At 34.8% G+C, this 14228-nt stretch overlaps 1 protein-coding gene across 3 annotated transcripts in view; it reads left to right on the top strand.

Annotated features, from left to right (window-relative positions):
- The window catches only part of GRM5 (glutamate receptor, metabotropic 5), a 449486-nt gene that overhangs the window by 363416 nt on the left and 71842 nt on the right, over positions 1-14228 (top strand). For all 3 annotated transcript variants that reach the window (XM_004683284.2, XM_004683283.2, XM_004683278.2), the window contains exon 4: positions 7438-7684. In XM_004683284.2, the coding sequence (XP_004683341.1) occupies positions 7438-7684 (247 nt within the window). The remainder of the gene's footprint in view (positions 1-7437; positions 7685-14228) is intronic.

Below are 14228 nucleotides of genomic sequence, written 5' to 3'. Positions count from 1 at the left end.
AAAAAAAAAAAACTAATAATGCTAATGAACCAGGAAATCAAATTGGTTAGCTGCAGGCTACAACTTTGTAGTTCCTTCTTTTTTATTGTCAGTGCAGTTTTCAAGGATTTTGCTCTTGGAGTTTATCATGCATGTGCCTCATGGAGTAGCCAGTCTGGGAGCTAGACTTATAGACTTATAGTTCAGTTTTCGATCCTTGGTATCAGAGTGCAAACCATGATCTCCAAATCCATTTGTGGATCACTTTCTTGAGCTCCGCCTGATACTTTCTAGTCCCCAGCCTTTCCCACCTTTCTGTTGGTCTCTTCTCCCTCTGCCTCACATTTCCCATTACTTCAGTTGGACTATCATGGGACATGACTGGGAAGAGATAGCAAAGCTCCTTTGGTCTTAGAGAAGTGTTCTCTCCTAAAAAAATTTTAGAAACTCATTCAGTTATTATTTCCATTGAATCTTCAAAGATATTTGGAGAATTACATTGTAAAAAAATGAACAAAAAATACTGATGGGTTTTCCCTCATTTTTTTTCTGATTTTTAGGGTGCCCCTTTTAATCTTCATAGAACATCTTTTGCCTGAACCTAGTGCATAGTTCAGTGTTTTGAATTGTCTTCCAGTCCAAGTTTGGCGACACTAGAGAAAAGAGACCCAGGAATCTCATACATGTTTCAGTTGTCTTTTTAATTCTGACTTTCCCCCCAATCTACCTTTTCCATTTACTTCTGAGAATCCTCAGAAGCCTGCATCAGTCATTATGTCTAGGGCTGTTGGTTGCATTTAGTAGGATAAAATGGTGCAGTGTGCTTAATCCATCTTGACTTACCAGAATTTTTCCAATATATTTGTATTATATTATGAAAACACCCACAATTATTTATTGGGATTGTCTGGTCCATCTGGCTAATCCTGTTATAAATTGAAGCTGTTATTTAGATTTTTTAGAGCCAATCCAAAAGAAGTAATTATTGTTTTAGGAGACTGATATGACAATCTGTAGACCAAACCTGATATTTGACAATTACATTTAGAAATCTTGTTATCAGTCAGTCCTCATTCAAAGTGTTAGGCCCTCCCTGGTGGCACAATGGGTTAAAACACTATGAATATAACCACAGCCACTTCAACATGAGTTTGATTCCTGGCCAGGGAGGTAACCCACATGGTACATAAGACCTCTCCTGTCTTATCTACTGTTCCCCTCATCATTATACTTGGTCAATCTGCCTGTTCTACTCCCCACTCTGTCTCTGCTGAATCCCCTCACTGCCCATGAACCTTTGGCCTATAGCCCAGTTCTGTATGCATAAATAAATAAATCTGTAAAAATAAAATTTAATCAAAAAAATGACCGTGCCAATTATATACAGGGTGTTGTGTGACACAAGGGTTGATCTGTAAATGGTCTGTGAATCAAATCTTTTTTCCTCAGGGATCCTATAGTGAATGTACTAGAAACCAGCCAGTTCACATTAACCCCCTATGCCATATTATAAGATATTCTAGAACTAGTAAAATTAGCCACGCTATATCAATATAAGAGAATGTTACTGTCATTCAAAAAAAAATCTAACCTCTATACGGGTTAAAAGAGTGATCAGTTACACAAAGAAGCCTGAGATATCCATCAGACTCACTTAATGGCCTTGTCAATTCTACTTTCAAAATGTGATCTGAATCTAAATACTTCTTGTTACTGCTACTATTGCCTTAATCTAAGATCCAATATCTGCTGTCTGTCCTATTGCATTGGTCAAGTGACTGGTCTCCCTGTTTACATGTCAAATAGTACTTCTGATACTTCACTGCCACAAACTAATTTCTCACATCTTCATGGCACTCTAATTCAAGCAGTTGCTCAATAACAGTGTGGACTAATCAATGATTTTTCTTTTTTCTTCATGCCTTACATGCCTTATATATTTAGGCTCTCTGATTTCAAAATATCCTGAGAACCCTACCCTGGACTAAGCCACCATCATTTATTAATGTCCCACTTTATTGCAAGATATTTAGAGCAAGGAGGGAAATACCTAAAGGAAATTAAATGGCCAAGGGCACCACTAAACACCTGCCAGAGTGATAAAGCCCAAGGAGAGCCAAGAATGTCCAGTGTGGGGAAAGGTAGTCTCCCACCCACCCACAGGCGGGACTAAAAAACCCTCAGAGAACAAAAGCATGAAAGGGGAATTCCTTAAAATTGGTAGGTTTCAAGATAAGAATTCCCTTATACAGGGCATACACCCTGAAATCTCTTTCAAATGCTGTACCCCTCCTGAGGGAAGGGCAGAGCTGGATGATACAGTGGTGACTCAGGCCAAATGCCCCCCAACCCTAACCTGCCTCTTGAGCACAGTTGAAAGAGAAGTGACTTAGATACTGCTGTCAAAACCATTAAGCCAACACGCCAGGAACATTTGCAAAATGTACTCCAAGAACTAAGAACAGAGTGAACAAGTCCTGTGCTCCATTTAAAATGAAGTTCCCATTTTCCCTAGCAGGACTTACCTGTACCTCTTTCTGAGCATCCTTTCATTCTGTCTTTAAATGAACTCTGTTTTTGCTTCTAAAGGCATGGCTGTGAATTTTTCTCATACCATAATCAAGGAACAAGGAACTCCAAAATCCAAGAATAGCATAATCCAGCACAGTATTATATAAGTTTTCCTTCCATTTTCTATCCAGTAAAGTAAAAGTTTCAAATTAATATGCAACCGCATATCTCTGCTGATAACACACAAAAGTCTTCCTTTATAGCTCCTACCTTTCTTATATCAAGGTCTGAGTTTCAGCCTTCCTTGTATTACTTAAAGAGCTCATTAAGCCCATCCCATTAGCTAACATCTCTGATTCTCACAAAACTGCTCTCCTAACTTTATATTTTGAATGTGAAGAAACTAATCAGGTCATTAATGAGAGAATTTGAGCCAAGGACCATGCAATACAAATCAACTTATTTGAGTGAATGCTTTGTAAATATAAGTCCGTTTAATCACCATATCAAAGTATTAGATACTATTATTAAATCTATTATTTTTATACAGAGTTAATGACCTTGGCCAGAGCTACACAGTAAATAGCAAAGCTGTAATAAAGACCTGCTGCCTGCTCTACTCTTACCTTCTGTGCTCTGCTACTTGTATTCATTGAGTTGTTCTCTCTACAGTAAGGTGACCACATTCATCCTGTCAAATGTGTAAGAACTAAAGAGATTTTAAGCAGAGATCTAAGCAGAAGATATAGAAAGCATGAAAATGCCTTGATTAACCATTATCTGCCCCACATTTACAAATATTAGTTCTATTGCATTGTGTTTAAACATGGGAAACACTCCCTCCAAACACACTAAAAGCTAAATTTGCCAGCAAATTACAGATTATATATATATATATATATATATATATAATTTTGTAGTTCATTGATTTTAAAGCATTTTAGAAGAATTTATATTTTAGCATATATGTCAACAGAAACTTCTCACTCAGCTAGCTGAAAGTGATAGCTCAATCACAAGATACATCTGATGAAGGAAGAGTTTACATAATACAGGAAGAATTCAAATTGGAATTTCTATGAATTAACCTGAGTGGTAAAACAGATTGAGATATATTTTTTAATATGAATATATCAATATAACTTTAAAAATGCATCTAAATTTCTATTGTCTCTAAATGATCATATACACATACATACATATATATATATTTAAATATATGTGTTACATCTACTTATGTGACAGGGAATAATAGTCCCCAGGAAATTCTACAGGACCCTAGTGACCCCCAAAATAGTTCAGGCATTCTGAGATGCTCAGTAACAAATGATGCAACAGACATCAAAAATATGTGAGTCCTTTCATTTACAGACTTTTGCTCTTGGTCAATTATTTCTGTATTTATTTTCCTGGGTTTAATATTTCAACTACACTAGCAGGTATTATTTGAGGGAAAAGTACCAGCACTTTCTAGAAAATAGGTTATCTTTTTCTCAGTTTGTGTTACTAACTTCATTTAATTATTTTATTTTTAAGTCGATACAGTGCTATTGATCAAGGATAGTGTAATTCCGTGAAAAACAATATAACAAAAAAACCCCACTAATTTCAATATGAGAAATTCTTGTGTGCTACTGCATTTAAACATGTCCATTCCTCAGTTTCTTTATTTTTACTGTGCATACAATGTTGAAGCATGTTACTAATAAACATAAAAATTATTTTCAAAAATGCAAAGATAATACAAATTTTCATTGCTGTCTCTAGATAATCCAATTTCACAAATAATAGCCCTAAACACTGTTATTTACAAATGAACAAGACTCACAGTTTGTGTTTGTGCAGCTGCAGTGTAGACAAGGAATAAAAAAAAAAAATCTCAAAAGAGGACTGCATGGAACATCCCCTGCATATCACCAAAGAAGAGACTTTGGCTTTCTTTTATTCTACAGACTTGATCACAAAACATAGCAGTTGAAAGTTATTGTGATTTACATTTTTGTGTACTTACTATTGTTTGTGCACAGGGGGTTCCTCTCAGCTGGATATGCAAGCAAAACAGCTAGGGAGGACAGGTTAGCAAATGAAAAACAATCAATTTAGAATATTCATATAGAACAATTACATGTTTGTAAGTATTGAAAAAATTCTGAGAAAAGAATGGGGATATTTATTCTGTTTAGAAACCCGAGGCTTCTAGAGAAACATTTGTATGGCTGTGACAGACAAGGGGGTAGGTATGTCATCTTGCTCAAAGAGTAAACATGAGATTCTCAGATTTAATATATACATATACATATATGTGTGTGTGTGTGTGTGTGTGTGTATGTTCGCCGATAAACCTAGAAGTCAATGTGACTCTTTCTAAAAGGGGAGAACACTGAGCTTCCCTCATTAGGAAATAGGCAGATGCTTCAGACACGATCATTTCTTCTATATGAGGGGAGAAGGAAGGAGTTAGGCAAGCACAGAAGCTTCATGAGAGCCCTTCCTGCTCTCAATTCAAAAGCATTTTTTTTTTATTCTTTAAGAAATGGAGATAGAGTTACCAAAACTGATAGGATATCTGTTTGCCCATAGTTCCTATTTCAAAGTGACAAAAAAGCCTGTGTTTTTATCATGTTAATCTACAATTAACTACCACCAAATAGGAAATTTTCACTTATTATTCAAGCCAATTGTTTATAACCACAATATGAATTTTTTGTAGGGAATCCACATCAGAATGATATAAGCATAGGATTCAAAGAAAGAGAGCAACAAACTGCTTGGAAAATTGAGATACAAGCACAGGATGGAGTAGAATCTCTGGAGAGATTGTGGCAACATCTATCTAAAGGGCCCATATCTTATGGGGCTCTTGCCAGACCATGGAAAAAGCTGTAGGAATGTGTGCATGGAGTCCATAAATATCTCTAGTTGTCTCAAATCAGTATAGATATTTATACCATTATTTTAGAGTCATGTATATCAGGACTACCTGTAATTCTGATTCAGGCAGGGCTTCTCTATGCAGCCAAGTTTGTATCTATCCTTTTCCTTTCATATATCTGTTATTTGTGCAATCAAAAACAAGTATTCACCTTATTATTAATACACTTAAGTTGCTATATCTCAGTTGCCCCCACCATGGTATCTGTTAGAGTTATTACAAATTCAGTATGTTTTCAATAAATAAAGATCATTAATTAATCCATATATATAACAGTATACACTGGGCATATTGAGAAAAGTCTTATCAGTCTGACTGTTTTGTGGAGACCAAACTGACAATTACAAAGCATCTAATTTGTGCCCAGCTGTGTGTGAACACTTACGGCTTTTCTATAACTTAATTTTCACCACATCCTGGTAAGACAAAAGCACCACTGAAGAGATGATTAAATTGAGCTTCAAATAATCAATGAACAGGGTGTCACAGTGGGTTAAAGCACAACACTAAGAAACTAAAGCCACTTCAGCATGAGTTTGATTCCTGCCCTGGAGGTGACCCACATGGCGCAGCACTAATTCTAACCACCAATTTACCTGTGTGCCATCACCACAGTCCAGTGAACTCTTCCTACCCCAGTTCCAATCCCATTGCCCCTTCCACCCTCATAAAATGTCTCTGGTTTATAGTTGTTCATTGTTTTCATTTTTACTCTATTACATTTCTCTCTCTCTCTCTCTCTCTCTCTCTCTCCATATCCATCATCCTCCTGCTATGAGTGAAACCATCAGTGGTTTTCTTTTTATTTCTTGCTCATTTATCTAAGCATGATCCCTTCCAGCTCCATCCATGTTGCTACAAAAGACATGAGCTTATCTTTTTGATTGCTGAGTAATATTCCATTGTGTATCACAAAGGTACACAGTGATTAAACTCAGCAAAAATAAAGTGAACAACCCATAAAAAAATGGGTAGAAGAGCTACAAAGACACTTCTCCAAAGAAGAAATGTAGATGGCCAGCAGGCATATGAAAAAATGTTCACCATCACTTGTAATAAGGGAGATGTAAATTAAAACCACAATGAGATACCACCTCACTCCAGTGAGAATGGCACATCTTAAAACAACTAGCAACAACAAATGTTGGCAAGGATGTGGAGAAAAAGGAACTCTCCTGCACTGCTGGTGGTAATGCAAGCTGATACAACCAGTATGGGAAAGCTGCTGGGAGTTTTCTCTAAAACATGGATATAGAGCTTCCATATGAACCAAACCTGCACCCCTATGTTTAATCGGGGAGATGTGAAATCAACCCAAATGCCCAAAAGTAAAAGACTGTATTAAAAAGATCTGATGCCCACGGGGTTTACAACTGAGATGGAAAAAGGTACCAAATGATAAATATACAAAGTAAAAATAAGCTATTATATTATTTTTAAAAAGTAAGGGAAAAAAAAAAGGTCTGATGTTTATTTTATGGGAAATTTTTTGGTTATTATGTTGAAAAATAGATTGGAGTGGGGGTAGGATGGACAAAGTAGAATGAAGAAAACCAGTTAAAAAATGCAGCTGTTTCCAGACAAGAAACTATCTATCCTGAAGACAATAGAAGTAAACTGGTGTGAAGCATTTAATTTAAATGCATTCTGAAGGTAGATCAATTAAGAGTTTGAAGTGTGACGAAAAGAAGAGAATACAAAAATGACTCCACAATAACTGCAAGAATACCTTTTCTAATGGTCTCATTCCTATTCCCAGAGTTTGGTAGTAGAGTAAACAATTTTTGTTTTATTGGGGATTCTGATTCTTTTTTAAGGTCTTTGAGAAAAATCCTTGAACTACAAGGCAATTATTAGGTATACTAGGTTGGTACCTGTATCTTAATAGTTCCTCTAATTCTGACTCTGATAAGTTTCTCCAGTATATTCTGTGCTTATTTAGAAACACAGTAAGTATAGAGATAGCCACAGTAAAACCAGATCTCAAAATTAATCCTGAATGTGTTTCCCAACAGGTTCTCTGACTCTGAAAACACATCATGTCCAAGATTCTAAAATGGGTTTTGTGATCAATGCCATCTACTCCATGGCCTACGGACTCCACAACATGCAGCTGTCCCTCTGCCCTGGTTATGCAGGACTCTGTGATGCAATGAAGCCAATTGATGGACGGAAACTTTTGGAATCCCTGATGAAAACCAATTTTACTGGGGTTTCTGGAGATATGATCCTGTTTGATGAGAATGGAGACTCTCCAGGAAGGTATTTTCAATTCTCCTCTAAACAATAGATCCTGTATAGCAGCCTTCTCTTGATCTTGAGGTGTCTGTACCAACCTTTGTGGTTATCGATTCTTTCTGGATAACTACAGCATTGGGTAGTTCAGATATCACAAGTGAGCTAAGATTGACATGGACACCTCATTTCTTATGACTAGGTAAAATAAATGATAATGTTGGAAACATGGTCTTGGAATCATCACCAAATTTCAAAGCCTCACATTATTATAGATAATCAAAAGTCAGTTTTGTGTTTTCTCTACATGTTTTCCATTTTATTATCTGTGCTCTTCTGTATGGAGTTGAAGTATTCTTAATATTGATTTCCGTACCTTTAGTAAATTTAAGTCACATTTTATTTTATTATCTTCTAGCTAGAGCAATTTCTCGTTTCTCAAGGTGTTTTTGCTGAACTTTCGCTTTCTGTTATTTACAGAGAGGACTCTGTGAAATATTAACTTACTCATAATTATAGGTTAGCCTCCAGGGAAAGTCAGTAGGTATCTAGATCACACCCAAGTTCACATCTATTTCATGCTCCAAATTCTTAAATAACTTACTCCTGGTGCTTTTAATCTATGAGTAATATTGTCATTAAAAAACATACCCTCAGTTGTGAAAGTCTGAGTCTTTCTCCCTGTATCAGAAAACCAGGGTCCTTTTGTCCCCACTATGAAACCCCAAGTACTTTTCATGGGTCCTGCCATGACTGGAAGCTTGTGCATCTGGCAGCCACCTGAGTCCACTTGTTTCCATATTCCTGAAGTAAGCTAGACCTTGTCCCTGATTCAGCTGTTACTTTCTCACATGCTGGATCTTTCTGTGACTCTAGTTTCCAGTCACTTGTTCAAGAGGAAAGTTAGATATTTCATATATTTCTGATAGCTAAAGAGTATTGTTCTAGGCAGGCTGTTTGCCAAATTAAGCTGACTTTATGTGATGTGTTCACATTTAGCAATTCAGTATATTGAGGTATTAGAGACATTTTTCTGTGGCTAAGGGAATTCTAAAACATTTTGAGGAAACAACGAACTATGGCTTGAGGCTCTGGGTCTATGTTCTGATACCTGCAGACAAGAATAGCAAATCCATATGTGTGTGTGTGTGTGTGTGTGTGTGTCTACAACACTGACATAGCTCAGGACTTGTTCATATACTTTAATGATCCCAGCTATACCAGTTCATATTATATGCCCCAACCCAGTCTCACAATACAGGTAGTGGGGGAAAAAAATGGCTCAGATCACTGAACTTTATTCTAATGCAAAACCTTAATGAATAAGACAGAGCATCACTATTTCAGTCATAATCCTCCAAATATGTTCAAATGTGAATACTTTTAGGACATTGAGCTTCACTGTTAGAACTTGAGTGTATAATAATGAGATGAAATCCAAAGATATATTCTTAAAAACATTATATTTAGAACAAATAATTTATATTTAGAGATTTTCTATGCATTACTGAGGTTGGTTATCATAGTAAACATTTAATATATGACCATAATTGCCCTGAGTCATGAAGCATTCTAAACAAAAGACAAATTTGCAAACTTTTGCTTTTCCAACTAAACAAGTTATATTTATAGAGTTATAACTGACAGCAGATATATATGTTGTAAGTCAAACACTAGGTTAAATCTTGTGTTTTAATCTTATGAGGTACTTCATACCATTGTTTTCCTTTCTTGCTGAAGGTTCTCACTGACTTACAAAGGTTAAATGACTTGCCTACAGAGACAATCTAATAAATGATAAATTCATTATTCTAACTCAGTTTCCTAGGTTTCAACTTCTAACTATATACAATACCCTGTCATTTAATCAAGTAGATTCAAAATCTAAAATCCACTGACTCCTGAAAGATTATTTGTAGTCATTTTGTTGTTTTTTCCTGTGGAGTAAAAGTTATGACTCTGCTAAATCAAAGACATTGCAAACTGAGCAATAAAACAGAGACTGGGTGATCGATTGTTCTTTTAAAATGCTAGAATCACAAGGGAAAGATTCTAAACAGAGGAAGCTGAAAGAGGTGGTAATTCACTGTGGAACACATTGTGAAATATTGATGAGTAAATTCAGGTTACTGTTTTTAAACTTTACATCTAATTAGACTACAATAAGCTCACAATTCTTTAATGATAAATTCATGCCAGTTTTGTCACAGAATACAAAATTTTTCAATTTACTGTCATATAATGTCCCAAGCATATTGTCAAGAATCAGTCCTTAGTCAATGCCTTAACATTTCTATAACAAAACATATGACTATTCACATGAAACATGCCAAATAAGCTATAAATAACTGCATAGCAATGTGAGTTAAGTCCTGTCTCTAAGTAAATCCAGACTGGGTCATGTTTGGCTGTCACATAAGTTATTAAACAAAAAGTATATGGTTTTCAGACTGTAAGGATTTCACATTTTTAGATCACAAATGTGAACCATTATTATTTTTCTGTTCCCTAACTGGCAAGCCTTGATCTATGGACAAAATCATGTCCACTGTCTCTCCTTAAAAATAAGGGTTGTTTGACCACTATGGAAAACTGTTTGGAGGTTCCTCAAACTGCTAAACATGGAGCTTCCCTACGACCCAGCAATCCCACTCCTAGGTATCTACCCAAAAGACACACAAACACTGGTTGAAAAAGATAGTTGTACTGCCATGTTTATTGCTGCTTTATTTACAATTGGAAAAACATGGAAGCAGCCCAAATGCCCAAAAGTAGATGACTGGATTAAAATGATGTGGTACATCTTTACAATGGAATATTACTCAGCAACCAAAAAAAAAAAAAAAAGAAAAAAAGAAAAGAAAGAAACACATGTCTTTTGCAGCAACTTGGATGTAGCTGGAAAAGATAATGCTTAGTGAGATAAGCCAGAAAGAAAAAGAAAAATACCGGATGGTTTTGCTCATAGCATGAGTATAATGGACCAGGCAAGAAAATAATACGAATAATGAACAGCCATATACCAGAGACGTTTTGTGGGAGTGGAGTGGGGAATGGGATCAAAAATGGGGAGAGGGAGGGAAGTGCATGGGACTATGGTGATGGCACATGTGTCACATGGTGATGGGAAACCTACGGGGATTACAATTGAGAGATGAAAACAAAAGCACAAAATGATGTAAAAATAAAATATTATAAAAAAAGAAATAAAATCATTTTATGTTAGCATTTAAAAAAAAAAAAAAGGTTGCTGGAACCAGCCCCACTCATACAGTTAGAACCTGTCTGTGTCTGCTTCCATACTATATTAGCATATCGAGTAGTTACAACAGAGACAGTTTCATTAAGTCTAAAATGTGTGATCCTTTCACTTGACAGCAAATGTTTTCTGAGTCAAAATAAAGAGTTCAACAGGAAAGAAGGTTTAAGAGGATTTTCCCACTATTTAACTGACATACTGGGCAGAAAACAACATGGAATGTCAATATGAGATTAAGTACAGATAATTATGAGCAAAAATAAATAATATAATAGTGTTAAGGTTATATGCATGAGATTGTTGATCATTTCTTAATATGACATCAAGGAAAGGAGCATAGAAATACAAGGCAAATTTCTTATATTTTACACTAAGTGACACAAAATTAACTTCAAGTAGAATAAGATAAATTAAACATACATATTAAATTTTAGAGCAACTAATATTTTAATATAATAGGAGTAACTAAAAAGCTAATAGAAGAATACTTAAACCATGGTTAAAGAAAAATGAAAGGTAAGAAAAGAAGAACAGATGAACAATACCAGAGGTGAGATGTGATAAAGAAGAACAGATGAACAATACCAGAGGTGAGATGTGATAAATAGAAAACTAGATTAGAACAAAATATATTGAAGATAATGAGCTGACTTTTTCATACATTATTCTGACCAGGGAAGAAACATGAAATGATACATTTCAACTGCTTAACTTTCTGGGGAGAAAACTAACTCTCAAAAGAAAGGGAAAAGCATGCCTGAAGTGACAGCTTCAATTAGGTATAGAAGAAGCATACCGTGCAAGTGTCAGGCACGATCCACAAATGGAAGAATTTAACTTTTACTTGTATTTTCCTTATCTTATATTTGAAATTGACCTGTGTAGATGATTAAAAAATAGTTTAATTATTGGTTATCATAAAAGGTTTTGGTTAAAACAAATCTGTAGACTGGCTCTAATCTGATTATCCAACCCCCAACACACATATCACTGCAATAGTTTGTTACATGGGTTGGTGTTTGGAGTTTCTATTTTGTTGATTAACAGACAATTTATAACATTTCAGAATTCAACTTAAAGACAGTCATTATAGCAACTCAAAGTTTCCTCCTCCAAATAAGGTTTCAGTTCAATTGACAATACTCTGTGTGCCTTAGGTAAAGGGAGCCTCACTGTCTTAGGAGGAAACCTGCTGTAATTTTCAGAGTTATAATTACATAGAACAGAGTTCTGCTTCTCTCTAGTTTATATTTATTACTTTAACAAACTTTTTTTGTTTTTATTAGAATATATTTAACCTATTTTATTTTAATGTATAGCTTTATTCCCCAATATTCCATCATATTTCAGCTCTAAATTATGAAGAAGAGTCAGATTTGGGAGGCAAAGAGAAAGAAGGAACAGATATTAAAGATGACATTACACAATCTAACATAGAGTAATAAGAAATAAATTTTAAGAACACCAAGTGGGAGAGTATTAAATAATGACTAACAATTTCAGGAAGCTGTTAAATGTTTAAATTCTTACTTTAAATTAGAGTATTTTTAAAATACTTGTTTTCTCTCATATTTAGTGGAGAATAAAATAGATATCTTATCTTTAATAATTAAAAGAATTCAAACCAACAAGAAAAGGGGGAAAACTTTAATGAAGAATTATTCTTACATAGTTATTGTTTTAAGATATACCAATACCACTAATTTGTTAAACAAAGTGACATTTTCAGAACTACAGCCATTGTTGCTAATATCCTTTATGCTTATCTTGTGGCTAAGAAACAACTTCCAGTGATCTAAATGCTGACTCCAAAGGAAGTGTTCATTGTCTCTCAAATAATTAGAACTAATTGATGGCTATGAAAAAAAAAAAAAGTTTAACCCTGTTTGAATCACATTCCTACATAATATTACATTTTCCAGTCTATAACATTCACATTTATTTTTCAAAAATTAAATCATTTTTTCCATTTCTGCTATATAACACATAAAAGAATATTATCTAGATATAAAATAGTTAAATATATAGAGTAGTTACAATTTCCAGTGTTGCTCCAATAGAAAATTGGAACTCTTATCTCTTTTGAAGAAATTTGGAGTAGTCTAATGAAAAAGACCAACAAACAGACTTGAAGGCTGATTTCCACTCTTGTCTTTGCCACTTGAATATTTTGCAGACTGCTCATACTCATTACCCCTCCCCACATTCAGTTCCATTATCTGTAAAATCGGCAGCTTGTACTAGACTTTTGCTGAATAAGAATTGCTAGAAATGAGGTTGATGTCTTATTTTTGGATGAGCAATGAAACCTTCCTATCTCTTCAAACTGGTAGCAGCTTATAATGGTCAGGGTTTATTTGTTCACATTTTCAAAACCATGTAAACCCACGTTTGAAGTAGCCAATAAATTAATATGTTATTTTTACAATTTATTTTGTGTGCTAACATCTTAGCTCATTGTACACTGAGTAGACATAGGTTCACTAAGATAGAACTTGGTTTTGCACTTTTTAGATTGGTATTGTTGATAAGTGAAATTTAGACAGCCATCTGAAGTTGTTATTAAAAATAAAACTCTGTAGGATAATCATAAGGCCACTAAAAAGCTAACAAAGTTTAAGAATGAGCTGACCTTCTTTAAAAGATGTTCCCATGAATAATGTGATTGGGAGTAAAAGTAGAAAGGTTTCATTTCCAATGTAGGTTCAAACAGATTGTGACCAGGTTTGTTCTCAGCATTTCTGTACTAACCACTGGGCTGAGTACAGTAAACTGGTCTCTAACACCCAAAAGCTAGAGAGTTTTCCATCCATGTTATTTTCTACTCAGCTAAATATGCTGAGCATAGAATGTCATCTAAGTCCTGGGTACTATGTGGGGTCATTGTGTGTGAGACAGACCTGTAGAACTGACATGATGGTGATATTCCTCATCCAGTGTCCTCAGGTTGGAAAATCATTTCAGAAATGCTTTTCTGGGGTAATTCTTACATGTGATTTAAAAAAAAAAAAAAGCATGTAAATAAGCACTTTATTTATTTTTTGTACCTGTTACCCCTTACTTAAAATAAGAATAATATCTAATAAATGTTGAGAATAATGAGGTGCTCACTAGTCTTTTCCAGCATTTTTAATTTGCAGGGTGTGTTTTAGAAGCTATTATCTGACTTACTTTAAACATTGTATGTTCATACAATGAATTTAGCCATTGATAAACTATGAAAAGTAAAATCATCCCTATCCAAATTAATTTTGCACTTTCCAAAGCTGAAGATAATATTGAAGGTTTACCAGATTTCCACAGTTATCAAAG

The sequence above is a fragment of the Condylura cristata genome, unplaced genomic scaffold, assembly GCF_000260355.1.
Source record: "Condylura cristata isolate star-nosed mole 26May11 unplaced genomic scaffold, ConCri1.0 scaffold00015, whole genome shotgun sequence".
NCBI lineage: Eukaryota > Metazoa > Chordata > Mammalia > Eulipotyphla > Talpidae > Condylura > Condylura cristata.
Note: the sequence above shows the minus strand (reverse complement) of the source record. Positions and strands in the feature narration are given on the sequence as shown.